Below are 20,893 nucleotides of genomic sequence, written 5' to 3'. Positions count from 1 at the left end.
TGCAGCGGGCCAGGCTTCTGGGGTGTGTGAGTGCACCAGGCAACGTGTGTGTCACTACAATTGTCCAGCAATGCTCTTCCTAGAATGGATCCCCTTTGTTAAGCAATGCATGACTGTGTATGACATTTTTATAAGATGCATATTTGAACAAAGAATAGCCCTTCTGCTGTAAGTTTTCTGGGCTTTGATGAGAAGGAAGCAGTAAGTAGTCCCCAGGCGGGGAGCACGGAAGGCCCACACCCCGAGGGAGGGGGCTAGGATGACTGCAGAGATTCTGTCGTATTCTCCCTTTGTTTCCTCTCACCATAACCACTTGGACATATAGCACTTTACTGCTGCAAATCACAGTTACTCATATAATGTCACAGAAAACAACAGCATGGAATGAAGGACCTAGGTGGTATCCACAAGAGAAAGCTGCAGGGTGAACTGATTCCAGGCGTAGTAAAGGGGGTGCTCGAGGTGTTACCAGCACACATAGAACGAATGCCTCGGTTTGTCTCTCAGAAAGACACCAGGGAAGTGTCACTTGAGATTGTAATCTTCTGTGTGTTTGAGATATCTTATCATAATAAATCCCTAAAATAATTTTTTCCCTTTTTCTTTTCATTTTAGTGAATGTCTTGTTCACTTGGAAACCATCATTCAAGAGTGTGTTTCAGTCATCAGAAACCCCAAACATGCTAGTTGTTAAAAAATATGCATCATTTACTTGTCAGGAGTTTTAGGGCCTTGATTACTTTGTTTCTGGAACATCCTTATAAATGGTAGCGACCCTGCTCGGGCCCTCAAGTCCTCCTGGACTGATATTTCATTGGCTCTTCTTGTTTTGCCTCTCTAGAAAGGTCCGGCTTCACGGTGAGACCTGTGGCTGGATACCTGAGCCCACGAGACTTTCTGGCAGGACTGGCCTACAGAGTGTTCCACTGTACCCAATATGTCCGGCACAGCTCAGACCCCCTCTACACCCCGGAACCGTAAGTACCCACACTCAGAGCCCAAGCTGCAGAGAGACCACCATCCTATAAAGTGGCCACCACTCTCCTACTTGAAGGTGACGCAGGCCTACTTTTACCTCCAGAGCGATTTCTTCTTTAGAGCCAGTAGGGTCACAGCCTTCACCTGGAGGAGGATCAGACTCCTCGGCTGGATGGTTGAGGACCCTGATAGTCTTGCTCTGGCTCATCTAACTTCATCCCGACATTGAACCTTCTGCTTGGTCACATCTCCATTCTCGATGAGGAAGGAATGGTGTGGAGGGATAACGTAAACATTGACCCGCCATCGGGGCAGCACCCCTCTCTCACTGGGAGGCCCCTCTCATGTTAAGGAGGTTCATGTAGACTGGAGCAAATTATCACCAATCCCCTCTCTTCTTGTCCTTTCTTTGCTTTTTTTTTTTAAACTTCAGATTAATATGAGGGTATAGGCAATTAGGTTATATTGTTTGTGTTTGTTAGGTAAAGTCCAAGTTATAGTTGTCCCCCTCCCCAGGAGGTGTCCGTGTACCCTTACAATGAGCCCATTAGGTCAGAGCACATCAACCACCTCCCTCTCCTTACCTTCCCCACTTGACTTTACGGGTGATTTTCTCTCGTGTGGGTGTGTATTTGTTCATCTACTGGCTTCATATTAGCCTTGAGGACGTTGGGTACTCACTTTTCCATTTTTGTGATATTTTGCTAAGTAGATGTTCTCCAACTCCTTCCAGGTAAATAGAAAAGATGTAAAGTCCCATATTTTTTTGTGGCTGAGTAGTATTCCATGGTATACATGCACCATAATTTATTAATCCATTCATGAGCTGATGGGTACTTGGGTCAATCTGTACCTTGGCAATTATGAATTGAGCTGCAATAAACATTCTAGTGGTAGAATGGTAGAATTCTAGTGGTAGGATTCTAGTGGTAGAATCTTATGGTAAAAAGATTTTTTTCTTTTGCATAGATGCCTAGTAATGGGATCGAGGGGTCAAACAGAAGGTCTACTTTGAGTTCTTTGCTCTCTCATCTCTTCCTCCCTCCCAAGCTTAGAACTCTGTGCTGTGTTCTCCTGGGCATCTTACTTTCTTGGACATTCCTCAAATCACCTCCCTCATACATATCTGGAGGTAATTGGACGTTTCCCATCACCTCCAGATATGTAGGAGGCTTGTAATTCTTTTCTGGCTCTATCATGTCCTTCCTGGAGAGAACCCTCCTTTGGGGCTCTTGTCCATTCTCTCTTGGATGATGGACGGGGTAGGAGTGCAGAGAGAAGCTCAGAGGTGGTGCTGTGCTGACACCTCTCTTTCACGGGTTGGGAGGAGGGACTAAGGCAGGACACCCTGTGTGCTGGTCATTCGGCCTCATCACACATGGGACTATGTAGTTTCTAGGTGTGAAATTCCCTGTGTTATATTTCTTTGTATGCTTTTGAAAAATATGGCAAACATTTACTGAATGATGACTATGTGCCTGGATTGTCTGGGAAGGACACAGCTGCCCCATCGTCTTGGATGAACTGGGAGACAATGGTTGGCATGTAAACAGATGGTCAGGGGACACGGTGGCAGGTGTGGAGGCTGCCATGAATTGCTGATGGCTGATAAGAGATGACTAGTATGGGGAGCAAGCAGAAGTGATGGGTCCTGAGTGTAGCTTATTTGGATTGGGTCTGGACAGGCTCCTGGGAGGTGATGTTTGAGCAGAGACCTGAATCTGAAGATCTTCAGGGTGGAGGATTTCAGGCTGAGAGAGCAGCAGAAGCAGAGCCCCTGAAGGTGGGCAGTGTTACGGGTTCTGTGCCCCCAAGGCTCCATCCAAGGGGTGCCTCTCCCCCATTTTACCCTACTTTGTTCTTTAGGACACTCAGGTCATCACTTTGCTTATGATGCTGTTTTCAATACACTTAGGATGAATAGGTTGCCAAGGTCTTCACTGGGGAGCCGAGAACCTTCTGAGGTTCAAGCAGTTGAATAGCTGATATCAGTGGAAGTGAGCTGAACAGAAAGTGAGACTCTAGAGGCCCTCCTCCCCCTCCTAGCCTGGTGTGAGACTCCTCCCCCTCCTAGCCTGGTGTGAGACTCCTCCCCCTCCTAGGCTGGCGTAAGGCTCCTCCCCCTCCTGTCTGGCGTGAGGCTCCTCCTCCTAGTAGGCTGGCATAATAAGGCTCGCTGGCCAGGTGGATCTCTGCAGGGTCCTTACATTGCTTTTTCAGCTCTTTTCAGCTTCCCTGAAAGTGTTTTCAGGGTAGACCAAGCTTACTTATAGGACTCAAGACGTTTGGAAAAGAAATGCTTCTTGGAGTGGAGTGAGTGCTCAAAGGGGCACTGTCAGAGTTAGAAAGGCAATCTCTAAATCTGGCCCAGAGGGTTTACAAATGGCCCTGTTTACAAATAGCAGGCACTTTGTTAGTTCCCTTTGAATCACTGGCACTCCGGAGACCTGTGATAGTGTGCCAAAAGGTATGCGGCGGGGGTGGGGGGGGGTGGGGGGGTTAAGAAATGACATTTTAGCCCCAGGAGTCAATAAAATTTGGTGATAATGTGTTACATTTTTACTAAAGTACTTTTAGCCAATTCATTCAGCAAACATTTGTGTGCAATGCTGGCAGAGAGGTGCAACAGATTCAAAGGTGAATAAAATAGTAGTTATTATTATTTTTTTAAGCAGCTCACATTTTGGCAAAGGAGATGAAAACGTAAATAATTAGCCAAGAGTATAGTCAGGGCTATAATTGGGAAGTGTACAAAGGGCTGGAGGAGCATGGAGGAGGGAGAAGTCTTGAAGGGCTTTTCAGGGAGGTGCAAACTGAATGGAGCCATGAAGAGGAGAGAGGAATTTCATTTCTGACCAAGATCAGGTGGGGTGAGAAGGGAAGGCTTTCCACATCAAAGAAACAGGGAGTGCAAGTCTGTGGAGGGTTGGAGTAGGCATATGCCAACCAGGCTTTTTAAACCAGACTGGCCAAGGCACAGTTTATGTACAATTATTAGGGATGAAACGTATCCTCAGGCCACATTATAATTAGACATTTGTTGAACCAGGATGTGAGGACTTAATTATATAGGCAAGGGGGAGCTCTCCAAGGTTCTAAAGTCCAATTGGATATGTTTAGTCCTATTTGAGAAAGATGGCTGGGGTGTGGACGGAGGAAGTGTGGAGAAGGAACAAGATAAAAACCCATCTGGGAAGCTCCCATTCTAATGAAGGAATGTCATTTATAAAGTGTGGGGCTAGAAAAAGTCAATGGTATAGTATGAGGCACCATACTATTGGAAATGGAGCTAATGTTTGGTGACTAAAATAGGTGGTGAGGAAGAGGGGAGACTCCCTAGGATAATAGTAAAGTTTTTATATTGGGCAACTGAATGGAAAATCATTTCCAGTAATGACTGAGAATATTGGAGGCGAATCAGGCTTGGAGGGACGAGAAAGGGAAGCAGGAAGGAAGGAGGGAGGATTGGGATTTGGGAAATGCTATCCTTGAGGGGCCCATGGGTAGGACCTCCAGGTGCCAAGCCCCTGGTAGCTAGAAATAAGGGTTGAGAGATCAGAAGTGAATTTAATGTTCTCAAAATAGACTTGAGTGGTCACCCTTCTTCCAGGCCTCCTGGGACTACACAGGCGAGCCGGGACTAAGTCAGAAGGTGGAAACTTGGGATCTGCTAACTTAGGGTTGTTTTGTAATCTCTATTTTTTCTTCCATATCATTCATTTGCTTTGAAAATTATTATTTTAAGTAGTAATACAAGCACATGGTTCTGCTAAAAGGAAAAAATTCAGCCAAATTAAATTTAACAGCATTTAATTGAGCAAAGAACGATTTCCAGATTGGGCAGCTACCTCCTGCCCCAACCAGGATAGGTTTGGAGACACTCGGGCACAGATGTGTGGGCAGAGAAGATTATGGGCAGGAAAAAGAAAGTGGTGTACAGACGGAAGTGAGGTATGGGAACAGCTAGCTGGGTCACAGTTTGGCCCTGGCCTTATTTGAACATAGTCTGAGCAATTGGCTGTCTGGTTGAAACTCAGCAATCAGCAGGATAGTAGGTAGGAGTTTGTTTACACATCCAATCGGGTCATAGTTCACTATGCACAGAACCACCTTTAGGCTGAACTTAAAATACGTTGTAAGGCAGCTTTGTGCTAAACTTAATTCAGCAGTTCAGAATTCAAAGAGTACTAAAGGTAGCCCTGTGAGCGGGGAGCCCCTTTCCATCCTCTGTTCCCTTGGTGTCTGGTTCCTTCTTTTCAGAGGTCCCCACTGCTGCTGCTTTCCATAGCATCCTCCCAGGAACTTGCCATGCAGACCACGTTTTCTGTAAAGACCCCTCTAATCCTTGCGTATTGCAAAGTCCTGAGTCCCTTCTCAGCCACATTGCTTAAAACTGCGGGAACCTTTGCTGGGAGGGCTGTTTCCTGCCCAAGTCCTTTTGCAGGCAATGTCTTTGTAAGGAAATCCCCTTTCCTCAATTGGAAAGCAGCGGGAGGGCAGATTCTCCAGTTCATGATGTTTAATGAGGCTGCTGTTGGGTGCTTCCAAATAATGGCCTTCAATTGCGCAACTGTTAGAGTTGAGGTAGCACTAATGAGGCACAGGTGAACCCCCAAGACCCGGGTAGAAGTGAGAGTGAAAGCAGCTAAAAGACATTATCCGAAAAAAAATTTTATTTCCCCTTTCATGCCAGGAAGAATGTTATTTTGCTGTCATAGCTTTTAGCACACATTGGGTTTTAAGACGTCTTTGGCTTGTTTATAATTTAGTCATTTTAAAGGCACTGTGTTCTCTAAACATGGCTAGAGAATGGGATTTAACTTAAAAAAGCAAATTTGACTAGTTCCCTGGGGAAGATTTCCTGGCCTGGAAGACTGTAGAGAAAGTCTTGGCAATCAGTGACTCCTGGTTTTCCTGGTGGGAGGAGTTGCTTTTCCATGTGATCATGTGTGAATTACAAGGTCACTGGCCACAGAAGGGGGACGGAACTATTGCCCTGTCTTCCTCTGTGCAGGCTTTGCCACAGTGACTCTGCAGTGCGGTGTTACCTGGACCTGGCTGTGCACTTTGATCAGCCATGATCAAGAGGTCATCATTACTCGAGTATTGAAGTTTGCAAAGGATTTCCTCTATAAAAGTCAACCGGGCCAGTCAAGTCTAGGTTATCCCACAGGTGCCATGCCTCTCACTCACTGGAATCTGAGGGGAAGACACGGAATTCCATGGCAGATGGGCAGGTGTGCGTCACCTGCCACACGCACAGGGACAGAATGGCAATCTGAGAGGCCCCCAGTTTCATCTGTCTGGGAAGTCCAGTTAGTTCTGTCATGCTGTGACCTCTTCTTCCTCTAGAACAAGATTCCTTAACTTTGGCATGAATGATGTTTTGTGCCAGATAATTCTTTGTTGTATGGGGACGTCCTGTGCGTTGTGGGATGTCTAGCAGCACCCCTGGACTCTACCCACTAGAGGTCAAGAGGGCACTCTTACCCTCACCAGTGTGACTACCAAAGGTGTGAATGGTGAGAATCGCTGTTCTAGAATAAGAGATGTGCCGGGTCGCGTTAACACTGCTGCTCTGCTCCCTCCACTCAGAAGCAATCTGTAGGCTTTGTTCTTTTCAAAACACATATCTGAAAATAGCATTTCCTGTTTAACTTTTGTTGGTTCCCTGTTTACATATAAAAAAAATAGTCTGACTCCATCAAATCATGTCTCTGCTCCAGCTGCTCTGGACTTTCCACCATCCCCAGGAGCCGCTGGCTCACTCTGCCTGGACTGATTCTGGTGAAATCCTTTTAATTGTTTAGCATAGGCTCCACTGCAGCCTTCTCATGGAAGACTTTTTCCAGGCATGGTTGAATGTCCGGTGGCACTTTGCCTGACTTCTGGCTCAGCTCTCCCAGCACTGCCTGGCCGTTGTCTGTTCCTGTGTCAGTCTTCTTTGTAAGCTGTCTTGTATTTAAGGCCAGTTGGAAAAGTCATTACAGGATCCAGACTGAACTTGTAGTGTATCCCCAAACCTGGCATAAAAAGTGGAAACCAACTCCAAGAGTGAGCTGAAGCTGTGAGTGGCACTCCCACCAGGAGGGGCCAGGTTTGTGGTAGCTGGGATTCAGAGCCCCAGACCCCTCCTGAGATTTGTGGCGTGAGGGTACCCAGGGGAAGTTAATGCTTAAGGTCTGTAGGAAGTTCTGGGCACACACGGGGGTGGGTAGTGGGACTTCTTTCCGAGGGGCTACAGCCCCATCTACACCAGTGAACATCCTTCAGTCATCCCAACAGCTTTACTCTGATTTCAGGGACTGACGGTGGACATTCTTTCATGAAGAAGGCATTTCATAAAAATTCTTTCATTTCATTTTTATGAAATGCCTTCTTCGTGAAAGAATCAGGCAAAACTGTGAACTTTCAATGGTGAAATTTTAGACCCTGATGGGAGCTATGTCTAAAAGATGGGCCATTCAGACCAGAGTAGCCTTCTCTTCCAGTCACATCGACTAAGGAACAACCTACCATGCTCTCTATTTAGCTTTTGGGGTAAAGACAGCTTCTGAATAGAAAAAAAAATGTTATTCATAGTGAAGGTGAAGAAGAAGAGCTGAAGAAAATATAAAGTTTGTCTCTGCCTTCCTATCTTATTAACAATGAGACCAAGAAAGGCAGGGACGATAAGAGGAAGAGAGAAACCTGACTGCACTGTCAGGTTTTAAACACTCACAGTGTTTAAAAAAAGGAGTTTTGGGTGGTGCCTGTGCTCAAAGGAGTAGGGCGCCAGTCCCATATGCTGGAGGTGGTGGATTCAAACCCAGCCTCAGCCAAAAACTGAAAAAAAAAAAAAAGGGACGTTTTTCTCCTTCCCCTTTAGGACAACTAGCCCTAAATACTGTTGCACCTAAGAGCCAGGAAAGCTCATTGCCACATGAGGAAAGTAATGCTACTTTGGGACATATGGAAAATTACCTTTGAACTGTTTAAAATATTACATTAAGAAGACATTCTTTATGTCTTTTGTACTAACCTAGATAGAGTTGGAGAACATTCTCTTTAGTAAAGTATCACAAGAATGGAAAAGCAAGTATCCAACGTATTCAATACTAATATGAAGCCAGTTGATGAACTGATACCCACACAAGAGAAAAACTCAGTTTAATTCAAGTTAGCGGGAGGGAGAAGGGACAGGAGGAAGGGGAATTGATGTGCTCTCACCTAGGGGGCACAATGTAAAGGTGCATGGCACACCTCCTGGGTGGGGACACAACTGCAAGGAGTTGTGTCCCAACTGATGCAGACATTGTAACCTAATCATTTGTATGTTCCTGTTAATCTGAAATAATATAAGAAATTCTGTGAGTTTGGGACTTCTGCCAAGCATTGGTCCCTAAGGGGCCGTCATATTGGTAGGTGCAGGTCCCTAAGGGGCCATCACATCGGTAGGTTGCTGGTGAGGTCTCAAGTGGGTGCTTCTTTCCCAGGGTGAGGTCAGAGACATAGAAATGTCTCTGGATTTGTTTCTAGAGGCTTTTTGCAGTGGTGGGGGTAACTTTGGGGGTTGATTTAGTTCAGGAAATTTTTGAGTATCCAGAGAAACAGCAGTGGGAAGAGGGCTCTTTCCCTCCCCCCTGGCCTGGCAGGTCTGGTCTCTGACATCAGGCTTCTGGTTCTCAGAGGGTGCTTGGGATTTTCAGGTGTTGTATTTATCCCACTTTCCATAGCTCTGCTTTAGTTTGTTTGCCTTTTTCTTCCTTCCATCTTTATTCTTTATGGTTTCTATATACTCCTTTCATGTGTTTTGTGCAAGGTGCATGGTGAGTACTTGCTAATTGGATTTGGATCTGCACGTGAACTTGTGCCTATGGTTTGCAGGTATCCCGGTGACTGGTAATACCTTAAAAATGCAGAGCTCTTTAGTAAGAAATACAGTTTAATAAAACCATATTGTCCTGGGGCCAAATTTCATGCTTTCCTTCAGATATAGTATGGATTGATCCCAGTCTAGGAAATGGAGGAGGACAGGGCAAAAAGGCGCTGTTTTCTAGGGCACTATTCTTATAGATACCGGACGATCCAGTCATGCTCTGCTCTTTTCTTGGCCAAACCCACTGTGGTCTAGATTTCTAAGCAGCCATGAATTTAGAATATAAACATATAGTCTTTGAGAATAAGCTGGTACAATATCTGTCTTTACAGACGAGCTATTGCCAAAGCAGTTTTGCACCAGAGATTTCTTTTTATAAAATGTTTTCATTGGAAGTGGAAGACATTATTCTTAGTAAAGCATCACAAGAATGGAGAAGCATGAATCCTATGTACTCAATTTTGATATGAGGACAATTAATGACAAGCTCATGATGGGAGTGGGGGGAGGGGAGAACAGAGAGAGAGAGAAGGAGGGAGGGGTGGGGAAAGGAAGAGCAGAGAGAGGGAAGGGGGGGGCCTTGGTGTGTGCCACACCTTTTAGGGGCAAGACACAATTGCAAGAGGGACTTTGCCTAACAAATGCAATCAGTGTAACCTGGTTTATTGTACCCTCAATGAATACCTAACAATGAAAATAAATACAAAATAAAAATAAAATGTTTTCATGAAAACATTAAAAATCCCTTCTATTCTGTTTTAGATATTGTGCTTAACAACACAGTACAATCTTATTAAGTCAAAGAACTCCAGATTTGGGGCACTTCCTTTACCTGGCAGATAGCCTAATGCCCAGATGTCCAATCCAAGATCAGGGTCCCTTGCATGGGCCAGTTGTTTATGCTGTACTGGGAGATGTCCTTGTGACTCTTGCCTGCCCTGTGACTGTCTGACCATCACTCTGACACTGGGAGCCTGACCTTGCATTGCCCTTGCCTCTGCCATTGCAGGGAAAACTTGGCTAGGGTAGTCCCTGGTTCCTTAGATGGAGGAATTCACCACCACAGGAGGAAGCAAGTTTAAAGAGTTTTGCTTACAGATTCTGGGCAGAGAGGGCACAGTGAGTCAGGAGGGCCGTGTTCCTGTTGAGTCACACAAAGCCGGAATGAAGAGTCAAGCAGAGAGAAGAATGTGAACCAGCACCCAGCAGAGTGTGGGCCACTGAAGTTCATGGGCAAATGCCTCAGTAGTCTGGAAAGTGAGGAGCCCAGTCCACTAGGTGGGAAAGATGCCTCCAACTTCTTATCACTCTGACCACTTGGCTTGGACTGTGTGGGTGTGGTGTTTTGTTTCTAACCCTGGGCAGCAGCTTTGGCGGTATCACGCCCGTTGCACACATCTGCTTTTTTCTGTTATCACTTTTCAAATCAAAGAGCAAACTTTCACCATTAGGAGATAATTCATGACATCATTGACTAATGTTGCCATGTGTATTGCCATAATACAACTAAATACGTTTGCATTAAGAAAATTCTTTTTTGTTGCAGTTGAACAGTTTAGAGGCAATTCATGTTATTTTTAAATATAACTGTTTTAAAGGCTTTGCAGTCAGGTGATTTTTCTTATAATTGCCGCTATTTTGATTTTACAAGAAAAATAAAAGTGAATTATTCTGACAATACTTACCATCTGTTTCTAAGTAAAGTAAATGAATTTTATGGTTAACCCTTGCTTATTAGAACCCTTGCTTGTCTAAAAATGGCAGAAGATGTCATTTATCTCCTTTTCTTGGGGTTCAGACATTAATCCTCATTTGTCAAGTAATAATATTGGCAGGTGAAGACACAGGTTTCAGATTTATAGGAAAGGTTGGCTGCTCCTGTCTTGATTGAACAGATGCCTCTCACTAGGTCTGTAATGAGAGGAAAAATATGATCTTTCCATTCCCAACTTCCTCTCCTTGCTCCCATCTGAGAGGACCTGGGTCTGTCTGCCTTAATCTCTGGCTGTTGGGGTGTTTTAATGTTGGGTATTGCTAAAGTCCAGTCTCGGCCTGGCCTGCTGTAGAGCTGGGAAGGTCAAGCAGAGCACTGCGGAGGTTCCCCTGGTGCCCGTGAGCTCTGTGTGGCTCCAGCTTGTTCTCCCCTATAGAACGTGCATGCTTAGTGCTGAGCTTCCTGCCCAGCCAGCGGGCTTCTTCCGTCAAGCGGTTAGCATTCTTGTTGCTCAGGGTTGCAAAGCAGTGCTATCACTGCTGGTTCTTGGGAAGCCAAGCCCCTCTGGTCTCCCTGGTCTGCTTTTTAACCCAGCTTGGTTATGCCCCCACTTTGGTATTTGTCTTCTCCCTCAGAAGAAGTTTACTTTCAGCTATACCCAGGGCCTGAAGACCTGGAAACATTATTATCTCTTCCATCCTCCAACACAGATCATTTCAACAGCAGCAGCAACACTACTTTTCATTTTTAACAGTAGACATGAACAGTGTGTGGTAACTGTCTGTGTATTTTCCAGGCACTATTTTAAGCATTATGTTTGGATGAACTCATTTGACGCTGCACCCTCGGAATTGTATTCTGAGTATTCTTGTTTAGGGGTGAGGAAATAAGTCATAGAAAGTTTAAGTAACTTTCCCAAGATAACACAGGTGGCAAGTGTGTGTGTGGGGAGCCAGGATTTGAACCTGGGTAGCAGTGTCAGCATCTGCGGGCTTAACCACTATCCTACATTCACTAGAAACACTAATAGAAAAACTCAAAGTTTAAACATATGCGGAAGTAGAATAGGTCTTTTTCTTACTTCTTTTTGTATTTGTAATGACAAGTTTTGTATAAGGCACTTGAAAATGCCACTTTCTTTTATTTGGTGGCCCTTCTTTGCTAGAACCCTAAAAACTATGGAGGCTGGTTGGACAGTGCAGTGCTGTGAGTCTCATCCCACCTCTGCCCCAACTCACAGGCTTGGGAGGGGCTCACTCTCTCCTTTGGTGTTCACGGGCCACATTTATAAGAAGAAGCACCTCCTATTTCATTAAAAACAGAAGGAAAAGAAGGGGCGAGGGCCTCATCACAGGGCAGGTAGCAGATAAGTGACAGTGTGTCCCCAGGCAGACAGACCTGTGGGCTGCACGCCAGGGATGCAGGTCCCACTTTCAAGCCATTAACCTCCCTGTGTGAGGGAGGATGAAATAACGCTTTGATCTTGAGAGAAAGGCTTTATATAAATACCAAATAAGTCTACTCTTACTCAGCACCTCTTAAATTCATGTGGAGGCTAATGTATCCCATAAAATTCCAGAGTGTCCTTAGTTACAAGGCCATGTTCTTAGATCTGGGCTCCCAAGTCTTCAATCATAATATCGTGTCTAGTTTTGTGAATTGCTTGCAAGCAAAAATAACCCCTAAGACATTTTACAGAGCCTTTTGTCTCAAGAGCTGCAAGAGTTCTAACAATACACTTTTTATTTTATTTATTTATTTTTTATTAATATTAAATCATAGATGTGTACATTAATGCGATCATGGGGCACCATACACTGGTTTTATAAGCAGTTTGACACATTTTCGTCACACTGGTTAACATAGCCTTCCTGGCATTTTCTTAGTTATTGTGTTAAGACAATTATATTCTACATTTACTAAGTTTCACATGTACCCTTGTAAGATGCACCGTAGGTGTAATCCCACCTATCACCCTCCCTCTGCCCATCCAAAAACCTATATATTATTTAAGACCTGAGCATTTTGAAACCAAATTTGTGCCTAAGTGCCTGCTGGAGCCCTGTTTTTGTTCCTTTTAGGTTGTTATCCATAGTGAGTTGGGATAAGTCTTCAAAGCTTCAGTCGCCCTTCCTTTTTTTAATATTTTATTTTAGCAGACTCAAAGCAGGATTCCTTCTGTCCCTGCCCCCGCATCCAGTGCTGTCTTCCTTGTGTGATGTCCATATCCAAAATTAGCGCTCATAAGCACCAGAACCTGAATCAAAATTCACGTAGTCAGGGAGAAAGAAGTTCGTTATGTACCTCCAGGTGTGGAAGATGGAGATGACCAGGGAAAATGTCCTACCCACCTTGGGAAGATTTGCATTTTTAAATTTCAAGTTCAGAAGAAGAAATTCAAAATGATTGAATTTTAGGCAAGAAAGAGGTGATCACTGTTCACACCCCTTGACTACTGTGTAGAGAATTACAACTAAGCCACCCTCAGGGAGAAGGTAAGAGGGCTCCGATGTTTCCCACACACAATTTGTTTGCTTGGCATCATTCCACTCATCTCTGTGAGGAAAACAGGAGGGTCACCATTTTACAGATGGCAATTCCAAGGTCCAGAGAAGTCAGATCATTTCCCTAAGGTTATGCAACTAGAAAATAGCAAAATCAAGTTCTGCTCCAAAGCCTTTATGAGCTACTGGAAATTAGAAATACCATACTTGGGTTTCACTTGGATTCCCCTGTCTTTGGAGCAATGGAGCCCGTCATCACCTGCTCTTTTCAGTAGAGTCCAAAGAACAGTCATTGGGCAGATCTCGTGTGCCAGGCTTTGCTAAGCATCGTGAACCCAAAGATGACCATGTCCTGGCTTCTTTCCTGGAGGAGTTTACTGCTTCTTAGGTGATAAAGCACCTTCTACAAGGGCAAAACTTATTCAAGTACGATAGACCTAGGTATAAATACAATTTGATGTAGTATTTTAACAATGACCCCTAACTTAGGAACTTGCATTTTCAAAGCATTAGCTTACTACATTGTTTAAACATGGCAAGAGAAGTTCGTAATCTCCATGTTATAGATAAGACAACTCCAATATCAAGATGTGGGTATTTGCATTTATTAATGAAAATCAAATAAAACAACACATTCAGTTTCTCAGTACACAAGCCATGTTTCAAGTGTTCAGTAGACATCTGTGCCAAGTGGCGGTTACATTGGGTGGCAAAGATGTAGAACATCATCATCATGGCAGGTGGCTCTTTTGGACAATGCTGCCGTATCTAATTTGTCTATACAGGATGTGGGAAGTGGACTTATGTCCTCCTCCAGAGTGTGTGCTTTTGACTATAACATCATGTTTAAAAAATCTTTAGATTACTATGAGGGCACCTACGGTTAGGTTGCCGTTTGGTTTAGGAAGGTTCAAGTCCGAGCTGTGGTGTGTCCTCCACCAGGAGTTGTGCCGTGTACCTGTGCACTGTACCCGTCGGGTAGGAACTTACTCAACCCCTTCCCCACCCTACTTGCGTTGAGTTTCTCCCTCACTAAGCATGTAGTTCTTCATTTACTTGTGTCAGCTGAGTACTGAGTACATGTGATGCTTGCTTTTCCATTCTTTTTATTTTTAAATTTTTTTAAATTTTTTTTTTTTTTTTTTTTTTTGTAGAGACAGAGTCTCACTGTACCGCCCTCCGGTAGAGTGCTGTGGCGTCACACGGCTCACAGCAACCTCTAACTCTCGGGCTTACACGATTCTCTTGCCTCAGCCTCCCGAGTAGTTGGGACTACAGGCGCCCGCCACAACGCCCGGCTATTTTTTTGTTGCAGTTTGGCCGGGGCTGGGTTTGAACCTGCCACCCTCGGCATTATGGGGCCGGCGCCCTGCTCACTGAGCCACAGGCGCCGCCCCCTGCTTTTCCATTCTTGTGATACTTTGCTTTGGAGGACGTTCTCCAAATCAGTGCAGCATCACTTAAAAAATTCTTTTAGTGAAAATGGGGAAGGAGGAGGGAGAGAAAGTTAAATATCTCTCATTTCTTTAAGAACTAAGGAATATCTCAGACGTGATGGGGAACTGTGACATAGCAGCAGCATTTCTGTTGCACTGTTTTTGTGATCCTTGTAAGAATTGGAAGTGATTTCTCTCCATGGATGAGGACAGTTAGTATTTGCTAATTGATCATCCTTTTATGGAACCATAAGGTGACTTTTGCTCTGAGAGAACGCCTTATTTACTTTTAAACCTTGGTTCCTAATATAGTACCCGGTATGTGATGGGCACACGATACACATGTTTGTAACTAAATTTTAAGAAAGGTAACTATAATATCTGCCGGTCTCAAAAGAAGAGAGAGATCAGTGGACTTCCTTACGATGACTAGACGGGAAAAGCAAAGATTTTCTCCAGGGTGACATCAAGGCGCTCGGCTTCATAAAAAAAAGGGGCCACATCTGTATTTATTTGGGCTGTGCTAGGGATATAAGAGGGAACGATCCAAGGAATGCCTTAAATTTTATCTGGGTCAGATTTTACAGTATGCTATTTTAAATCTAAACTAAAGAGACTTTGTATATGTTTCAAGCCCTCAGAAAAAGTTGCCTCGTTACCAAATTAATTCCCTTTATCATCTTATGCGGTGAAAACAAACTAAGTCACCGGCCTGCAATGCATCCCAATGTGCTATCCCACATGACTTGCATTTACCCACCAAATGTTGTGTGAAAGCTGAAAAACGCACCTTAATTTGGCTCCCAGCTCATCCTCCTGCTTCTTTTTATTAATGTGACGTCTCCACCCCTCCCCCTCATCTTCCTTCCCTTCTCTTCATGATTTAGCTAAAGCATTGGCTTCTGTGTCGTTTAGAACAAACAAAACCTATAGAAATATGTTTTAAAAGACAGATGTTCTGAAATGGGATGGGAAGCAAATGTTGGATGCTCACTCAATGCCTTTTAAAGGCTTTAATTTACAGAGAAAATAAAAAGGAGTTGTTCAACATGTAGCAAAGGGAGTCAGCTTTGAAAACTGATAAGAGGAGAGAGATGCCAGGCCCGTTTTGAATTTGAACTTAACAACCAGGACCCTTATTTTCCTGCAGCAAAATGATTGCTACTTTCTTAGAATGATTTAAGAATTCCCTGGAGACATTTGCCCAGGCTCTAGAATCCCCCCAACAAGGTTTATCAGAGAAGATTCCAATTCAGAGCAGCAAAAGTTTAGTGTCTGGTCTCGGCTCTTGCTTTTTTTTTTTTTTTTTTTTTTAAAGGAGACATGTTTACAGTGTTAACAGTTTCAAAAGGTCTTACATTTACAGTGAACGGAGAGCTTTTGTGAAAAGGGCTCTGAAAAGCATTATTCAGGAGAAAATGCATCAAAGCATGATGGGAGTTAAAAAGAGAAAAGTTTGCTGATACGGAGACTGAAGGTGACATGTACTGACAGGGGCAATTATGGCCAAATAATTGAATCTTTTTTTTTTTTTTTTTTCCCAGAGACAAAGTCTTGCTATGTCCCCCTTGGTAGAGTGCCATAGTGTCACAGCTCACCACAACCTCAAACTCTTGGGGTTAAGTGATTCTTTTGCCTCAGCCTCCCAGTAGCTGGGACTACAGGTGCCTGCCACAATGCATGGCTAGAAATAATTGACTCTTTTAAGAGAGATCTGGTGAGATAAGGCGATAGTTGTAGACTCACATTGAAAACCTGTTCATAATCAACTCAAGGGGTCAAGTGTGGATGACTCAACCAGGGTAGGGATCTCAAACCACTTCACATGCAGGGTACAGCAGCAGTGGTGTTTTCATTTTGTAAAATAGGGTTTAATAGCATCATTTCAGCCCAACAGCCCTTAAAACTGAGAGGTTGGACAGAGGACTTTGTAGTCTGCATTTTCCCTTGGATTCCTCATAGCTTGGAACCTGGAAGCTCTTCCCAACCCCAAAGGGCAGTGGTCAACTCAGATTGTAAGTCTTCTGGTCTCAGAGAAACTAAAGAAAAATACATAGCATGCCCCCGGGGTGAAGGGTTCAACTACAAGTTGAACTTTTACCTTGGAAGTGAAAACAATGTAACCTAATCATTGGTCCCCTCATATCAATCTGACATTAAAGCAAAAGCAAACCAGAAACCATTTTCCTGCCCAAAGAAATCAGAAAAAAAATGTAAACATTTAAAAGTTAATGAATTGCTTGTATTAGTAACATTAAAAACCTTTCTTTGCTCTTTGGTTGAAGAGTTTCTAGGTCTGTCAGTTTCCTCTGTCAACAGGTGCCTCAGCCAAAGATTATGGGCTGGAGAACAGGGGAGTGCTTATTTCTGGGACTATTCCACAGAGGACATAAAAAATGGTAACCTTGTTCCTGGTCTTGAAATAGAGATGCTTAGAGCCTTGGTCCCAGGAGAAGTGAGGTTATTGTGCAGACCGCACCCACACTTTGTTTATGAACCTTGAGAATTCCCCCCCTCCCCCGTCTCTGTGTGGAGATGGAGCTGAGAGAAGGGAAGGCCACAAATTAGAGAAATGCAACGTGGTCATTTCTCCCCACAGCAGAGTCAAGGGTATCCCGAAGTTTCCACTAATAATTCTGTTAGACGTCTTGCTTCAAGGTTGTGGCGGGCACCTATAGTCCCAGCTACTCAGGAGGCTGAGGCAAGAGAATCGCCTAAGCCCAAGGATTTGGAGGGTGCTGTGAGCTGTGTGAGGCCACGGCACTCTACCGAGGGCGATAAGGTGAGACTCTGTCTCTACAAAAAAAAAAAAAGGTTTGATTCTTAATGAAACAATGTGACTTACATTTCTGTATTGTATGACATTTTTCGTACAAATGTATATTTTAAAAATCCTATTCTATGCATAGTTAGATTACTTTTGTCATTGTAATGCTATTAAAGGTTCTTAAGTTGGTGAGTGATTTACAGGTTTTTGACAATGACACACTAATTTGAAAGTCAGGTGACGGCTCCTTTTCTACCACGGAGAATTGACTCCCTGTGTCTTTGGGTTTCTAGTATTTCCCCTCTTTTTTCCTTTTTAACTGCCAACTTTTCACTTTACCTTCTCCCAATAAGCTTTTGGACTCAGTATCTAGGGAGGTAGAGACTTTCTTCTGCATCAGCTGCCTTTAAGCATTTAGCAAGCTCCAAAGGGAATCTAGCATGGAGCCAACAGCGTAACACTGCTGTAGCCACAACTGGCTGCAGCTCGGTTTCCTTCTTGCCCTGTGAACCACCTTGCTCACAGTGAGCACGTGCAACAACTGTGATTTCAGTTTCTGCTCACTTTGTTTATTCTTGTCGAGAGCGAATACTTACCATCCTCAGGACTTCCTGGAGATTGACGTCTGTTCTAATGTGGAATTATGGCTACAGTGGGAGTATCTGGATTTTTCCAGGTAGGGGCCACGTGATCTCTGTTCTAACTTAGGTGCAAACTACATCATCTTTTGAAAAATTGATCACCAGAGTGAGTCTAATAGGGTGCCTGCTGCAGACCGGATGGATGGGCCTGAAGCAAATGTCTGTGGAGAACAATTTGTTACTGTTTACCTTTTGGTTAGCGACTTTCATTATTCTCCAGTATCATGATAACATTTTAGTGAAATTAAACTTAGGTGGCTCAAAATGACATAATCACATTCAGTTTTAGTTTACGTGCTGGTTGCTTGAAGCCTTCTGGGAGAGAGAGCTTCTAGAGTCACCAGCTATGCCAGTGGGTCTCAACTTGGGCTGTGTCTTGTAAATACCCAGAGGGCTTAAAAAAATGCTCAGATTCATCTCAGAGAGCCTGACTGCATTTTTTGTAGGTTGAGCCTAGCCACGTGATGTGACATTTTAAAAAAAGCTTCTCAAGTGATTTGGAAGGTTGAGAACCACTGAAAGGCAGGAAAAGAGACTTAGGATATACTGAGTACGTTTTGACTTGTGCTAACCAACTTGGTTAAACTCCTTTCCTATAGCTTAAGCCAGGCACCCTCTCCCCTTTCCTGTTCACACTATACCCACAAATTAAAAGAGGGAGCTGAAAGTCGTATAAGAGTCAAATCTTTTTTCCATCTCTTCTATAAAGTGTGATCTTGGACAAGATTCTTAATTGTGCTGAATTTTGGTTTCCTTATTTATTGAATTTGAATGATAAAGCTCCCTTGTAAGGGAAGATCAAATTACTAATGTGGTATGAAAACATTTAGTACAGTACCAAGTATACAGCAGGAGTTCAGTATATTCTTTCTTTCCCTCCCTCCCTCTCTCCCTTCCTTTCTCTCTTCTCTTTTATCCTTCTCTTTCTCTCTCTTTTTCTTTTCCTTTCTTTCTTTCTTTTTTATTTTTACAAATTCAGTTTTTGTGCAAAAAAGGAAGCTACTATGGATTTGGAATTTCTCTAGTGCTTTGTTCACACATTCTTACTTTCAACCTGACGTGTCTAGGAGGTGGCTGGCCCAGGATGGGATGTGGTTTGAGTTGTGGGAACAAGTGTTTAGATTCAGTGACATCATCTGTTATGTGGGCTTTGACCTTGAGCCCTCGACCATCATTTATGTGCTTCAACCATAAGACCCTCTAACTTACTTTATACTTGTCATAGTGGTCACAGCACCTGGCATTTAGATTATGGCACCTATTTGAAGTGATGAACTTCAGAAGAGTGTAGGTGAAATCAGAAGACATCTACCAATTACTACCTGGCTAATTAGTTTTTTCTTGAAAAATAAGCTGTATCTCAGTCCATTCCCAGAGAGTCACAGGGGAGTTCGTTCCATTACAGGCTTGGTGTCATGGAACAGTTCATCACTCAGTGACGCAGGAAGGCACCTGTGTTGCCTCATTGTGATGCACACCTGTCTTTTGCCCACTTATTTGGCTCCAAATGAAATCTCAAGCAAAGGAGAGTGGTCCCAAGTTTCTATTATTACTTAGTTGAGGCTAACCAAAGCAGACAACTGGGAGATTATGCCCATGCGCTGTCTCAAGGGAGTTGCTGTGTTAGAGCAGATAAATGTCTATGGGAAAAGCCACGTTGATAAAGACAATATGATACTCTGCTGTTTTCCACTGGCAAAGTGCAACAGGGTTGAAGTACAACTTAAGCATTAAGGAAAGAGTTTAGGACAGCACCTGTGGCACAAAGGAGTACGGTGTTGGCCGCATATGCTGGAGGTGGCGGGTTCAAACCCAGCTCCAGCCAAAAACTGGAAAAAAAAAAAAAAAAAGTGCAAGAGTTTAAAAATCATGACAAACTGAATTCTAATTTTGGTTTCATCACTATAGCAGCTGTTCTCAACCTGTGGGTCGCAACCCACAGGAACTGTATTAAAGGGTTGTGGCATTAGGAAGGTTGAGAACCACTGATCTATAGTAAATCAACTAACTTTTTCTGTGAAAGGCCAGCTAGCAATTATTTTAGGCCCTGCAGTGGATAGGACCTCAGTCATAACTATTCAACTCTGCAGTTATAGTCAAAAGTGTCCACAGGCTGTGTCCCAGTAAAACTTTATTTACAAAAACAGACAGAGGACCAGATTTGGACCATTGCTAGAATTTTCCAACCTCTGATCTGTAAGTTCTTGCAATTATAAGTTACTCTAATTTTTTAAGCTTGTTTAGAGAATTAAGAGACATAATGTATGTAATGAAACACATATACTACATCCTTGGCATATAGTAAGCACTTAAGAATAATAGTGCTATTATTTTATTAAAATATCATGCATCATGTAATTTAAGATGCTACTGGTTATAATATACATCTGGATTTCAGAGATGTTAGAGTATGATTAAATGTCTTAGAATTGATAAAACATGGTAACTAATTATAGTAACACTTTTACATTTAGGATTTTAAGGTTTGTTCTGCAAGTGGTAGTTTAAAGCTTCTTGAATAACACGCCTCTGTGATTTTTTCTGTTTTTGTCAGAGACACATGCCATGAACTCTTGGGACATGTGCCGCTGCTTGCAGATCCCAAGTTTGCTCAATTTTCACAAGAAATAGGTCTGGCATCCCTGGGAGCATCCGATGAAGATGTTCAGAAATTGGCCACAGTGAGTTCTTTGTGACTTAAACAGTGTTCTATTCGTGTCCATTTGTAAGGTAAGAAGCTTCAGAGTTACTTGCTGTGAATTATAGGCAAGTGTTCTGGACAGAACATGGTGATTTTTACCCCTTTTTATGCTGTGTTCTTTTGAAGCACAGTGAGTTCTTGGCTTCTTGACCACTGAGATATTTGTGTTTTATTCTTTTTTGTAAAGATGTCAGCTAGATATAAAGGGCTAGATAGTAAATACATTAGGTTTGTGTGTCATAAGGTCTTTTTCACAATTACTCAGCTTAGCCCCATGGTTCAAAACCAGCCTTC

General features: G+C 43.3%; 1 protein-coding gene across 1 annotated transcript in view; it reads left to right on the top strand.

The window, feature by feature from the left end:
• The window catches only part of TPH2 (tryptophan hydroxylase 2), a 129,646-nt gene that overhangs the window by 55,594 nt on the left and 53,159 nt on the right, over window positions 1–20,893 (top strand). Inside the window, exons 7-8 of the mRNA XM_053584772.1 lie at window positions 842–977; window positions 20,453–20,579. Of these exons, the coding sequence (XP_053440747.1) occupies window positions 842–977; window positions 20,453–20,579 (263 nt within the window). The remainder of the gene's footprint in view (window positions 1–841; window positions 978–20,452; window positions 20,580–20,893) is intronic.

This window comes from Nycticebus coucang, chromosome 3, assembly GCF_027406575.1.
Source record: "Nycticebus coucang isolate mNycCou1 chromosome 3, mNycCou1.pri, whole genome shotgun sequence".
Lineage (NCBI taxonomy): Eukaryota > Metazoa > Chordata > Mammalia > Primates > Lorisidae > Nycticebus > Nycticebus coucang.
Note: the sequence above shows the minus strand (reverse complement) of the source record. Positions and strands in the feature narration are given on the sequence as shown.